Below are 15,410 nucleotides of genomic sequence, written 5' to 3' on the forward strand. Positions count from 1 at the left end.
CATCCGACTCTGCTGCTACCCCATCGATGTCATTTTTATTGGACGATCTTTTCGATGGGGTGGAGGTCGATGCACCCGCTATGCCGCCTCATTCTCGTCCCAAGACATCATATCAGTTCTCATCGCGTGCACTCCGCATGGATGATGATTATGCAGTACTTCTTGGCGGAGATGATCCACATCCAGGACGACGAGACAGGACACTTGATGCATATGACCAGCAGGGAGAGGGTAGACGCAGACAGCAGCCACCACGACCTCGGAGACGACCTCGTTGCAGCATGGAGTAGTTTAACATTGTTTTCATTGCATTTCATTTGTATGTATATCATTGATTATTTTGATTTCATTTGTATAGTATTGATTATTTTTATTTCTTTTGTATATATCATTGATTATTTTCATTTCATTTGTATAGTCATGTGTCTTGTGCACACTTCATACTCTTGAAGTGTATTTATATAATTTTTCAAATTAAATTGAGATAAATAAAATAACATTTATTTAACTAAACAGTGAAAGATTCGACCTTTGCTCCAAAGAATTAAATACTGCCAAATGTAAAAAATGACACATAACAGTTATATATATGTTGCAACATGCAAAGTGTGGAAACCTTCACCCAAAATGACAATGGATAACAAATTTTGGTTATTTTAAGTTTGAATGGTATCGCAACATCTACAAGTGTCTGAGATTGCTGGAGGTCATAATAATCACTTTAATTTCATAGAATCGGTACCACCCTATTATTATGCTAAATGTATTTAGATCACTTAATTACTACTTGTTGATTGGTTTGTACACTAATTATAAATTCGGTTTTAATTTATCTTGACAATATAAAACAAATAATAATGTGATCTTTTTATGAGTTTATGACAAATAATATATAAAAAATTATTTTCAAAAAAATAGGAGTATGAGCTACATATATATATATATATGTATGTATATATATATATTAGATCGAGTGAAGTATGATTTTTAAGGATTTTACCCACTCAGATAAGTCGAAATAATTTTTTTTCATTTTTATTTAACTACGGCTAATTTAGTAAGTCAAATTAGATTCGTGATTATCTATCAATATCTTCTAATTTCTTTTTTTATAATGTTTGTAAATATCACGTTCTTTTTATTAATACTCCAATTTTACGATAATAGTTTGTCATTATGAATAAATTAGTTTGCATCGGTTGATTGGTTCTTATTTTTAGTCTTGTTGAAGAACATTAATAGCATAGTAACTTTGGTAAAGTCAGTGAAATTTTAGTTTATATTTTTTTTTAATACTATATTTGATACATTACTTGACTCTAAAAATATTAAATTATATTTTATTTATTTTATAATGTGTTTAATTGTTAATTTTAAATCTTACATCCAATAAATGTTTTGCAGCATTATAATTACTAGGCATTTTTATAACTTATTGAGAAATTTTATTTTTTCCAATTATATTTTTAAAAAATTTTGAAATAATACAAATTATTTTGTCATACTTATATTATTAGTTGACCCAAAACATCAAAACAATAAATTCAAAATTTTTGTTCCGTCCCTAATCCACTTATTTGACTTTAATTATTATATTAATCATATATATTTTTTTACTAAATTAATGTCATTTTAAAATATCATTCTATTAAGGACAAATTTTGTTATTCCACATGCACTTAATAGTTGACTAACAAAATATTCATTCGTCAATAAAATTAAATTATAAGAAATTTTTTAGTATTTTTTTGAAAATTCAGGGGTTAAAGTCATATTTTGAATTTTTTTTAGATTTTATCAAAATTTTTATGACAAAATACTTGTCTATAATTAATAAATTCTTTTATGTGAGAATTTTTTTTATTTTATTAATCAAGTTGCATTTGGTAATAATTAATTATTGGATAATCACTTTTCTTATAATTGAATGTATACAAACATTTTTATAATAAAATACAAATAAGTACTTTTTAATATCATAATAATATGTTATTTAAATTTAAATTTATAAAGAGTAAACAAAGCTGGTAAATCTTGCAGGATTAACCTGCGAGATTTACTCAGTGTCACGCGTCACCACCCTGTTGGGTTGAACCTTTAAATCTTACAGCTTCATGCTGCGAGATTTTCTTTACAATTGTGCTACGCATTAACTTCTCACTCGCTGGACTTTTAAATCTCGCAGCACCAAGTTGCGAGATTTTCTTTGCAGCCATGTCATGCGTCAACTTTTTATTCGTTGGACTTTTAAATCTTGCAGCACAAAGTAGTGAGATTACGTGAGTATTAGTTTGTGAATTTTTTTCCCAAAATATTATTTAATATTTTATTTTTTTTAATAATAAAACGGAAAACATTCTATAATTTTGTAGTTTTTTCTCATTGTTTATGTTTTTTTTAATATTTTTGTAAAAAACCTCCACTGTAGACCGTTCTCCTCACGACGCGGAATCTTTCCTCATCAGCATGACAAAAGGTAAAATAAATAAAATGAAAACGTAAAATCGTATCAAAGCTTCCTCACCCCCCATCCTCTGTTCTATCGTTGAGATTCGAGAGGAAGATCCAAGTTTCTCTATCCAAGTTTCTCTTTCTCTCTGGGAATTTGCAGCAATCAAGGAGATGAAGGGTCTAAGAGATTGAGGATTCTCCAGACCGCGGCTACGTTTTGCCTCTCACCATGGCTGAATCCTCCAAGGAAGAGTTCATACAGCTGATCAAGAGATTTGGGGCTTCTATCACCGTCAAGATATCCAATCTCGTCTCGATCTCTCTTCTCAATGTGGTTTTTATCTCACCTTTTTTTTTTGTTTCTGGTCCTTAGATTTTTTTGCATAGATTTACGTTATGTGACGGATCTGAGAGTCCCATAATGTTAAAATTGCTCCTTTGCGTACGCTCTGTGCTATTCTTGTGTGTGCACTTCTGATGCATTTTGCGACTGTGTGGTACTATGGTTTTGAATTTAAAGTTGTTTGAAATATATATATGTAGCAAAGTGTAAGTAGTACTTATTTTTAAGTATACTGTATACCTCAGTAATAAATCAAAAGCCAAAGTAAGCTTTCAATGAAAAGGAAGGGGCGGGGGAGGGGACGGGGAAAGAATGTTGTTTCTCTTTTCTTCCTGATATATAATATGGCTATTTGCTTTGAAATAGATCGATGCAAATTTTTTAGATGCAGAACTTGAAATGTACAACATTTTCACCCATCTAGATCTAGAACTACACCGATACGAAAGATATAACGTTTATTCAATTCTTCAGATTTTTCTCCTTCTAGGTATTGGAAGGCAGTGGTGTATTTTAAGACCTCAAGTCTTTCCCAGGGCACACCTGTTGATATTTCTACCTAATTCCATTATTGCAGGTTATAAGCATCAATTGACACAGTTACAGTTTTTATTTGCTGTCTTCATCTATGTTTGGAGGTCTTGTAACAGTTCCAAGCAACAGTCCACATCAACGGAAGTCTGGAGGCAGGCCTGTTGCCTCTGATCTAGGTGCTGGAGTTTCTAGTGTTTTGACCTTTTTATCTGCTGAACACTTCCTCATTTTGTTGAATATATTTTTTTGTATACACCTAATAGTTGTAAATATCTTTTAGGTACAAGTGAACCAGGAAATACTGTTGAAGAAGGTTTGTTGCATCCTGTAGAGGTTGATGAAATGAAGGTTGCAAGTACACCAATTAGTACGGCGGTGATATTGCCGTCTCCTATTTTTTTGTGGAGATTCAAGGTTTCTTTTCTTGTCACTTACTAAGATCATTTGTTACATATTTTCCATTATTTTTTTAGTTTTGATGATTTTTTTTTATATGCAGAGTTGTCCTGCACCTCCACATTTTGATTAATCTTAGGCCTCTTTCTGTTTAATGAGATAATTGGAACATTCAGTCCTTGCATTGGTGTCTTCTTTGTTGTACTCTCATAGAACTCCATAGTCATTTAGTCGGGATGAATGGTTAACCAATCCAAGTCTGTCCCTATTGTGATCATATTTATTTGGATTTGGAAAATTGGGACTTAAAATTTTGGATGCCTTCCAAGCATACTGCAGACCTGGGCTGATGATGGTCAACATCCCTAAATTAAAGATGCCAAGCAATAGAACCCTTAAGTGAGCCATCGCTGTTAACTTATTTAATTTGATGAACAATAGGAATTTCTTTTGACTATGCTTTGGAGGACCATCATTTCTAGTTAATGAAAATCTAGGAGGACTCCTTGTCATGGGTCACTACCTCTAACAATCATGTTCCGAAGTTATAGGAATCTTAGTTAATTTAATGGAGTTTCCATCTTATTTATTTTAGGAAAAATAAGTAACAAATAAAGCTATTTTTAACTCCAATACATGGCAAGGCATCCTACTGGGAAGTCTCGATGAACTTTGGAAGAGCCCATTGAGCACTCAATTTACTATTTCGGTCTTATTTATGTCAAATTGGTATTTTTAGTCCTCATGCAAGAAAAAGCTAATCACTCCAAGATTCCAACACAAGCTAACACAAAACATCAATATTGTACCGTGGCTTGATACCATGGAAGGCTTGAGTTGAACAAACCATTGCAGTTTCAAATTAATAAACATAATCAACTCTTGCACCATGGTTAGACACCAAAAGACACTGGAAGGCTTGAGTTAGAGGAAAAATGGGAAATTTAATTCATGAATAATATCAAAATTAAACTAGGAGACTAAAATAAATGCAGTAAAGTGATTTGGTCATGTTTTTCACTGTGGTTAAAATCCCAAGTTACTTATCCTCTTTTTGAATAGGATTTTAAAACTTGAATCGGGCTGTCTGGCTGGACTGGAATTGGTCGGTTTACTGGTCTAGGTATAGTGAGCAACCCAGATTTTGAATGAATTGGGGTCAACCCAGCCAAAATGGGGAAACCTCACCTAAATCGGACTGACCCATTGGATCAGCTATCTTGACCTGGTCCCTTTGACAAAAGTAATAGGGGAAATGTTGGGGAAGAGTATCTGAACCCAAGGCCTTAGATACAAGGAGAAAGAACCTTACCACTAGAGCTAAGAACCCTGTCTTGTAACTGTTTAACAAATCATACATACACACACACGCGCGCGCACACATTTCACACATACATAATAAATCATATATATCTATATGTGTGTGTGTGTATGTATATATATATGTATATATATGTATATATCCCCAACATATATTTTTTTTACATATTATACACACATAAAACTAATCAAGTTATCAACTTGTGCATCCTTGAGTAAATTTTTTTATTGAATAAGAGATTTTCTCACTACTTAATATTTGTATGATTTGAAATTATTATCAATAATAATATCGTAATCATTATTATTGAAGAAAGTTCAATAATATTTTTTAAAATAATGAAGAAAATAATACAAAAATTATCATAGGTGTCGCTATTAATTATTTTTATTCTAATCAACTACTAGATAATAATGAGTGAAATGTGTGTCATGTGTTCGATTATGGTCTTAAATTTCCATGAAATTGTTGAAATTTCCATTTTCTACCATTTTCGAAATCGAAAGGGCATTCAATTTCCGTTCTACAAAATTTCCATCGAAATTTCCATGACTCATCTAAAATTTATCAAAATATTGAAATTCAATGAAAATTTTCAAAATGCAACTATTGAGTGAAATCTATCACTTAATTTATCTTCTTTTTATTGAGATAAAGATTGTTTCAAGAAGGTTATGAGTATTATTAGGCTTCAGAATTTTGAAATTTTTTGAAAAAAATAAAATGTAACTTAGATATTAGCTATAACATTTTACTTGTTCATCTATGTCTAAATTATTTTTATTTTTATAATAAACAAAATTTAACTGATTTATGAATTTCATTTATATTAGTTGAATATGTTTAATATGATTATTATATTACAATTATTGCACCTTATACAACACATATTAGTCCTTGATGTAATTTACTTACAAGATTTGAGGGCCTAGATTTAGTATTGTCATGTCTACTGTTAATTTCAAAAGTTTCCTAAAAGAAATTCCATGCTTTAATACAAATTCCCATCCTTTAAAAAAAAAAAAAAATGAAATCGAAATTTACATCAACATCAAAATTCCAATTGAAATATCTGTGTTTGAAGCCTCAAAATTTTAGTTGAAATCAAAATTTAAAACCTTGGGTTTGACCCCTGGTTTGACCCACTGGGTTTAATTGGACCAACCATTAGTCTGTGTTTTAAAATCATGGTTCAAAAGTCCCCATGAGAAGGGAGCCAAGTTCACCAAAGTTGGGACCATAGTTGTCAAATCGAGATTCAAATCATGAATTGAAATTCTAATTTTGTGAATTGAAAATCGAGATTGGAATCGAATCGTATGATTCAGTATAAATTTCCAAAATAAACTCTAAATGACGTGCATATATTGATATACAAACAACAAGCAAAATAGTATAACACATTTAAATTTTGACAACAAGAAAATCATATCATTTGTATGCGTTTCCCTAAACAAATGAAAAGTAAGAGAATGAGTTGGGAAATATTAATAAAAAAATGAACTTTGTGTTGTTTAAGAGTAGGAATCAAGAAAAAAAATGATAAAAAATTAAATTTTTGGTATTTATCAACAATTTAAAAACTAATAATGTTGCATGCATATTCTTTCTCGGATTAAAAAAGAAAAGAAAAGAAATTAACCAAAAAATGATAATAATTGAACAAACTACTGAAAAAACCAACTAAATCATAACAACACAATGAAACAAGAGTATCACCATAGCAGTGAGTGTTCGGCCACTTACCATAGCAGTGAGTGTTCTGCCACTCTAAATGGCAGAACACTATACTCCTCCTTGAGTGAAGAATGATTTTTTGAAGACAACATGAGACCTAAAATTCTATTTTCTCCTCTTTTTTAGTACAAAACTGACAGACAAGGAATGGTGATGGTAATTGTGTAAAAATAAAAGCAATAAAAAAAGAAAGAAATTTTGTTTTGGGGGTTTCAAACTAGTTGGGCCTGTTATAAGATATGATAGGTTTAGAATCTTGTGAATCGATAGAGTCCAATCAAATCGTTAGATTCATAAGGTGAACTGATAGATTCGACAATGATTCAGTTGTATTTAGATTCGCTAGTAAGATTCAAATCGATTTGGTGTCGTAGTGATTCAAATCGTATGAATCGAATCGTGAATTGTAAGAATCTAACAACTATGGACGGGACACATCAACCCATGAATCCAACAATTCAAAACAAAAATCATGGCAGACAAACAGATGTGGATTATGATAATGGGATTGCACTAGGAATAGTAATTCTAGTTTCTAGAGGGCGTAGGCCTCCCAAAAGGTAACAGAGGCGTACAAAGGTTTTCTCAGGCCGGATGGAGATTGGCACTCGAGTGCAAAGGCAGAAGGGATCTTGACTGCAACACCCACCCGCCAAGGATTAACGATGAGGATTAACAATAATGGGATTGCACTAGGAATAATACTTCTAGTTTCTACAGGGCGTAGGCCTCCCAAAAGGTAACATAGGCATACAAAGGTTTCCTTAAGCCAGACAGAGATCCAAAGGCAGAATGAATCTTGACTGCAACACCCACCTGTCGAGTAGGGACGAAAGTTGCCTACCTATGTGAGTACGACAGTGAGGAGAGAAGAGAAGCAAAAGAGAGAGAGAAAGAAATAGACGAAGAAAGAAGGAAGGGGAGAAGGAGAAGTGGTGGAGAGAGAAAAGGTGGTTGGACAGTGAGGAGAGAAGAGAAGCAAAAGAGAGAGAAAGAAATAGAGGAAGAAAGAAGGAAGGGGAGAAGGAGAAGTGGTGGAGAGAGAAAAGGTGGTTGGACATTAGAGGGGGAGAGACAAAGAGCGTAGGGGCAAATTCAGTAGTCAAAAAAATTGATTCTCTTACATTCACAAGCCTATATTTATAGGAAAATAAGAAACAGTGGAGATAAAATAATCAAAAATTACAAAATGACCTCAAAGTAATTAAAATATCAAAATAAATGAATTCTTTTTCTATCCATGTATATATCAAAGTCCTAATTTCATAGACTTATGCCTTATAAAAATGTTTGAAAGGCAGCTCAAGCGACCTTGTTTATCATGTTCATTTGATTAAAATGAACTCCACTTTAGGGACTTAGATTGTAAATACCACTTTAACAGATTAGGACAAAGGACACGAAAATCATCCTTGGAATCCAATCTGCATATGAAGTAGGGTAAATGTTCCATTGAACTTGGTACCAAAAAATACCTTCATCACAAGAACTCACAAATTCATCATCTAAGTTTTGGATGATTATTAAGCCCTAGTGTCTATATTCTATGTTCTTCTGCTTCTTGTGCTACATCAAGTGGGATGCTGAAGCGTGGATGTTTCTAATTTGCCCTTTTCCCTTTTCTCTTCTTTTCTCCCTGCTGTGCTACTTCATCTTTAGGAATATTCTAATGCATGTTGATGTATTATATGTTAAAATTTGTCAATAAAATAAATTCAAATAATTTGAAAGTATTGATCGGCTGCATTGTCCAGAAGGGGGTCTTGGATCATTTTGGAGAGAAACCTCCAGAAGTCTATCCAGATTGAATGCAAGGTTTTCAAGCTGCAACTGGAGAGAGTTAGAATAGGGGTTTTCTTCATTTGCTGAAGAAGAATCTGAGATGGCATCATTGGCTTAGGGACTCACTGTTGGCAACCAGGAGGATTTGTGAGACTTTTTCCTCTGTTTTCAGTTTTTTGGAGAGATTTGATCAGAGAAGGCAATTTGGGAGGCTATGGTATTGGGTGGTGGATCAATGTGCTTGTTTAGGTTGATTTCTTGAAATTCGATTAAGGTTCAACAGCAAGGGCATATTATTTTATTTTTGGGGGGTTTGAATGGCATAAATTGGAGTTTACTTGTGCTACAAAGAGGTTGATGCTGGATCTGGAGGATGTAAACAAACTAGTTTGCAATTGACGACAAGCAAGTAGGCTTCGATGATCGTGCAATGTTGTAAAAAGAGGACAGGGCAGGAAGTGAACTAATTGTTGAGCAACAGTGTTGATTTTGCACATTTGTGACGTTTAGCAGCATTTTAGGGAGAGATCTAAGAGAGAATATGGTTGTGGCAGTTAGGTGTGAAGCAGATCTAGGGTTTATTGGGTTTCATTCATTGAAGATGACATTGGTGTAGGAAGGACCAGAGACTAGTAATGGGCTGCCAGTTCTGCAGGCTCTAGGTAAATGGATAGTCTTTCTAAACAGGCTGTTGGGCCCACAAGTAATGAGCTGAAGTTCAAGTGGGGCTCTGGGTAATGATTTGTGGGCCTGCTAGTAAAGTGAGAGGTTTATTTTAATCTTTATTGATTTGTTTTGACTGGTGGAATGCTACTGCCTACTTGCTGATAGGGGCACAAAATGAGAGCAATTCGAATGCCTTGGTTTGGGGCCCAACATTAAGAAGGTAAACGCATGTAATGTTGGCCCACATACAGCTAGAGGATGGACCATCTGGCACATAATGTTATAAAAAGTAAATTTGGCTTACATTCTAATGGGTGGGATATTTGTTGGGGTTTAAGATGTTCATTCGGGTGTTCTCTGAAGAGTATTGCTCAGATTATTCCTTGTATAAACTATGTTGTGGGAAATAAGGCTCAGATCCTTTTTCAAGAAGAGGTTTGGGTAGGCAATTGTGCAGTTTCCATTTGTTTGCCTTGTTTGTATCATCTCTATTTAGCGCATAATAATGTCATTGCTTCCTTTGTCAATTCAAATGGTCAACTACTAGAAATTTCCTCTTTTGTAGGCCTCTAAATGATAGGAAGCTGGGGGAACTCTCTTCTTTGTTGGTTTTGTTGGACTGTCATCTCTCATGTGAGAGAGATGGTTGAAGTTGAGTTTGGAATTCTACAGGTTTCTATGCTTCAAAAAGTTTCTTTGAGCATTTGACCATGTCTTCAAGTCATTTACCCTTCATCATTTTATTTGTAAAGCTGAAGTCCCCTCTAAGATAAAGACGTTACTTGGTTTGTTGTTCATAGTAGAGTTAACATGAACAATCTGTTGCAAGGTAGGAGGCTTTCAAAGGTTTTAGCTCCAGACTTTTGTTTCTTGTGTTTTGATAGCTTAGAATCTGTATTGCATCTTTTTTTCTGTTGCTATTTCCCTTGGGGGGGATCTGCAATAAGTTATTTGCTGTTTGGGGGTGAAATGTGTTTGTTCAAATTCACTGAAGGATTTATTACATATCTTTTACCGGATTTGGGAAGAGTGGAGATGGTTTTGTCTTGTGGGCTTCTGGCATGTTTGCAGTTTGATGGAGAACTTGGATAAAAAGGAATGCTCATATCTTTTCGGGTAAGAGGAATTTTGGTACTTTGCTTTGGTATAGGATTCAGTACTTGGCCTCTCTTTAGGCTTTGGAAGCAAGCTGTTTTAAAGGGGGTGCCATTCTCAAACCTCTAGAGGTTGGAAAACGTTTTTATCTTAATAATTTTTTAGTCCATTTTGGTTCTTCTTTTCATAGGAGGTTCTCATTCTCCTAATTTTAAATTCTTTCCTCTATCTATATATATATATATATATATATTCTATAAAATTTTTTTTTTTTTGTTTTTGGTTTTTTCAACTGATAATCAAGAAACCTTGGAACTATACAACAAATAGATGCAAATCAAGCTTCGATGGAAGAATTCCTCCCTTGTCAGGTATCCCCAATCTTGCTTTCAACTCTTGATTCAGATTTTCAGCAATTTCTCAAATTTTTTTTTTTAAAAAATAAATATTCTTGCAGCAATGCTACAAAATGTTGCTGTGTACCTTGGATCATTTCTACTTTGTATTTAGAAAAATCTTGCAGCAACAGTCAATCTCTTGCAATACAAATGCAACTTCTCTTCAGTTTCTTCAAATAATCGCAAGCTGGATCAAATTATTGTGGGGTTCTCATGCCAGATTTGAGTTGGGAAATCAACATCTCTGCTTCTCTGGCTAAATTGCTTGATCTGGTTTTAAGTGAAAATGGCTAAGTTGGTTGAACAACAACGAAACAAACCTGGTACTCAAGAAGGCTTGAGGCTGTGATGGAAGGCTTCTAGACAGTTGAAGGGCTGCAAGCATGGGAAGCTAGCACAAAAATTTCGATTTGGATAGAAATTTTAAGGTTCTCAATTTGCGGAAATTTTGATGGAAATCTTGATTTGATCAAAATTTTAATTTCAAATAAAGAAATGTTGGAAACTTGTAATAAATTGTGGAAATATTAGAATAGAAGATTTTGATTAATTTAGAAACAAAATAAACCCAAAATTTGCTCCTTTTCACTGTTTTTGTTTTATATTTCCAAAATTTTGACTGATGTACCTGAAATTTTGGCTAGGATATTGCAGAAATGACATTGGAGCCCTAATTCATTTTGAACACTCCTAAGATTTGAAATTTGGGGAAATTACTGAAACTTAACAACGTGATGGGAATTAGTGAAGACAAATTGACAACTGGTAGAAGTGGTTGCAATGTTTTTCTTTTTTATTAGTAAAAAAGAATGTTACTAATTGGGCATCAAGGGGATGCCAACTCAGAGTACATGCAGTCAACCACCCTGCTGGGTGTAACAGCAATCAATAATTAAATTAGGGTCATTCGCTACTTGCCCACTATGGCAGCTGGGAAACCGCAGCAACCAACTGTTCTTTTCTAATATGTAGTGGTGTATTTGAATTTTTAAAGGCTCTCAGCACACCAAAAGATAGCAAGAGGGATGAAAGGCAGAGACTTTCTCTTTTTGGTTGCCAAATCCCTTTCCAAGCAGAACTCCCCTTCCACAGAGCTAGCAGTAGCCCATTGTTGTCTGGTCAAGGTCAGAGCCAGGTTCAATGGGTTCCTGGTCCAGAAGTAGTGAAGAAGGATGTGATCAACTGACTCTGCATCAGCCAGGCAAAGAAAGCACCTGTTGGCAATGGTCAGCCCCTTTTCTGCAAGTTGTACAACGACAACAACAAAACCAAGCCTTAGTCCCACTAAGTGGGGTCGGCTATATGAATCCTTTTCCGCCAATTTATGCGATCATGGACCATTTCTTTTGATAGATTCAAGGATATTAAATCCTTACTCACTATCTCCTCCCAAGTTATTTTAGGTCTACCCCTACCCCTTCTACTGCCCCCCACAGTAACTAAGTCATTCTTCCTCACAGGTGCACTATAAGGCTTACGTCGCAAGTGTCCATACCATCTGAGTCGTCTCTCCCTTATCTTATCTTCTATAGGAGCTACACCTAACTTACCACGAATATATTCATTCCTTAATTTATCTTTCAATGTTATACCACTCATCCATCTAAGCATCCTCATCTCAACAACTTTTACTTTTTGGATATTATGTTTCTTCGTCGCCCAACATTCCGATCCATATAGCATAGCTGGTCTTATAGCTGTCCTATAAAACTTCCCTTTCAATTTTAAGGGTATTCTACGATCACATAGCACACTTGAAGCACTTCTCCATTTTACCCAACCTGCTTTAACTCTATGCATTACATCATCTTCAATTTCTCCTTCAGCTTGCATAATAGATCTAAGGTATCGAAATCTACAAGTGCTATTTATTACTTCATCATCAAGTTTAACTTTTCTGCAAGTTGTGCATGGTTAAAATCTTTTCATGTGTTGCCTCCCAGGCAAGAAAATCAACCTTTGTAGGGGTAGTTGTCTTCCAGGTGTGAAGCCATAGGAGGATCCCATTGGAGAGAGCTTCTTGTGGAAGGATCTAACTTTGAAGGCCTTGTTTCTATCCAAAGTCCATTCTGGTTCATCGGGAATGTTTTGGTGTCAGAAGTTGTAGAGATTGCTGTGGAAGTTGGTGAGAATATGGAGTTCCCAATCTGCCACATCCCTTGATATGAGATTTGAAGGTGCTGACTGTTAACTGATGAGGGATTCCTCATCGCAGGCCAAGTTGTAGATGGAAAGAAATGTGTCACTTAGAGCCCTTTGCTCACGCCAAGTATTGTGCCAAAAGTAAACGTTGCCCTCATTTCCGACTTGGAATATGATAGAGGTGAAAAATCATCCCATCCTTATAAATTTCGAAACCCCTATCCCATAGGGTCCTCTACTAGCCTGAGTGGTCCATTCATTTTGCTTGAGCCCGTATTTAGAAGCAATGATTCCCCGTCAGAGGTGGTTTTTTTCCTTCTTGAACCTCCACCATTTCCCAAGAAGGGCTTTGTTGAAAGTGTGGAGGGATTTTAAACCAATCCTCCCAAACAAATAGGTTGTTTGGAATATAAATTCCTCCCCAAGCTCCTCTAGAGGAATCTCCTTTGAATTCCTCCGATATTGGCAATTGAAATCATAAAGGAAAGGGAGACATGGGATAGACAAGAAGTTTTGTCAAGGTATTCCTGATTAGAGTGAGTCTGCCATCTATTGACAAGAAGTTCCCTTTCCTTCCTGCCAATCTTTTTTCAAACTTCGGAAAAATGGGTCCCACACTCTTCTATTTTTGAATTTGGCTCCAAGAGAGATTGAGGTAATTAATGGAGAACGTTCCCATCTTACAACCTAGAAGGCAGCAAGGAAAGGCCCACCTATGCAATCACCAACCGAAATAAGTTCACTTTTTCCGATATTCACTTTCAAGCCCGAGACAACCTCATAACCTACCAAAATGCATTGAAGGTTGAGGATGTGGAGAGGGTCACCTTTGCAAAAAATGATGGTGTCATCCGCAAAGAGAAGATGTGACACTTTCATGGACCTCCCATTCTTGCCCACTTTGAGACCTTTAAGAAGTCATCCTTTTATAGTTTTCTTCAACAAGCCTCAACGCCTCTATCACCAAGATAAACAAGAAAGGAGATAGGGGATCCCTTGTGTCAAGCCTCTAGGAAGAATGAAAGAAATTAAATGGACAACCATTTATGAGCATTGAGAAGCTTGGCATTTTGATGCATTGACTAATCCAAGTGCACCAAAGCTCCCCAAAGCCCATTATTCATAGAAGATACAAAAGAAAGTTCTAGTTGACATGGTCAAAGACTTTCTCCATGTCAAGCCTGTACACCACAACAAACGAGGGGCGGGTTGGGCTTCTGTGTGGGGCTGGGAGCCATATGGACTACTCATTGGAGAGTGAAGTCGCATGCAACCCTTGACTTGAGGGTTGATACGTACACTTATGTGGCCCTTGTGTATTACTCTTGGGGAGTGTCATCTGATACTTGAGACCATCAAGGGTGTTGGTCCTTTGTACGTTTGACTCGAGTAGTACAGGGTGTTGTTTCCCTTAGCTCATGCTAGTGGGTGGTAAGTTATCGGTGCTCTCACACGTGAATCATGTTGTGGGGATGCGAAATACCCCTAGTGTGGAATGTGAGCCGAACAACTTTATTGTTCAAGTCATAGTTCCTCAATGACAATCTCATTTGGAACAAAGGTTGTTACGCCATAAAACTTGACCTGAATTGGATATTGGAGTGTTTCCATGGATGAGAATGAGTATGGTTGAACAGAACTTGAGGTGATCTTGTCTCCGCATAGGCGAGAATCTGTAACATTTCAAGAAGATTAAGGCAAGGGTGGTTCCTAGTGGCCTTGGGAAATCTGCCACCTTGTGACAGTTGGCATTAGAGTAGGTCTATCAAAATGAGATTGATATTGTGAGCATCAACTGTGTTGTGGGAATTTGATATGTGGCATTGAGTAGGGGAAGGATTAGTTCTACCTTTGAGTGACGTTGCTCCCGGACTCTTGTCACCTAACTCATTAGGTTAATGAGGCGGAAGTTGGCCTTTTGTATACTATCTTGTGGAAATGAGGATGCTTGATGATTGTGCTCCTATACCTTGGATGAGGGGATGGAGGTTTATTTGTGGAAACTAAGATGACAAGTGTACCTGAGCCCTTGTGGCAGGTATTGAGGTGACACAATAGGATTTCTCCTATTTTGGTTGGCACTTGAAGTTGGATGACAATTTGCTGAGACTTTTTGGTGTCCTTATTCCGTAGGCAGAGGAGATATTTGTTAGAAGAGAGCCTATTTTAGTATTTATTTGGTGTAAGTGGGTTTATTTTTGTCTTTCAAGTTTTTGTATTATTAATAATATAAGAGGGGTAAGCCTGAAGCTGAATGAAGGTAATGCTACAGTGCGCTGCTGCCTCCACTTTTTCTCTCTTGCTTTCTTCATCTTTTTCTTCTCTTCTTATCTCCTCCATCTCTAAATTTTACAGCATGGCATCAGAGAATTAATCTCCTCTAAATCCACTTTATCTGACTTTTTACTTATCATAGAAAAGAGGGGATAGACCTGCGAAGTACACCTCCATGGGCTGCAATGTAGTTTTATTACTAACCAAGATAGGAATGTAGGGCTGCAATCTAGCTTTAAAGAACTTTTTTATACATGACTTTTCTTTGTGA

General features: G+C 35.6%; 1 protein-coding gene across 6 annotated transcripts in view; it reads left to right on the forward strand.

The window, feature by feature from the left end:
• Nucleotides 1-2,388: 2,388 nt before the first annotated feature.
• The window catches only part of LOC131149768 (uncharacterized), a 39,780-nt gene continuing 26,758 nt past the window's right edge, over nucleotides 2,389-15,410 (forward strand). For 2 of the 6 annotated variants that reach the window (XM_058100503.1, XM_058100504.1), the window contains exons 1-4: nucleotides 2,389-2,476; nucleotides 2,612-2,785; nucleotides 3,372-3,504; nucleotides 3,609-3,742. In XM_058100503.1, coding sequence (XP_057956486.1) covers nucleotides 3,423-3,504; nucleotides 3,609-3,742 — 216 coding nt within the window. In that variant the 5' untranslated portion in view covers nucleotides 2,389-2,476; nucleotides 2,612-2,785; nucleotides 3,372-3,422. Of the gene's footprint in view, nucleotides 2,786-3,371; nucleotides 3,505-3,608; nucleotides 3,743-15,410 lie in introns of all 6 variants that reach the window. The other 4 variants (XM_058100506.1, XM_058100502.1, XM_058100505.1 and 1 more) reach the window with 4 other exon arrangements.

This window comes from Malania oleifera, chromosome 2 (genome assembly GCF_029873635.1).
Source record: "Malania oleifera isolate guangnan ecotype guangnan chromosome 2, ASM2987363v1, whole genome shotgun sequence".
Lineage (NCBI taxonomy): Eukaryota > Viridiplantae > Streptophyta > Magnoliopsida > Santalales > Ximeniaceae > Malania > Malania oleifera.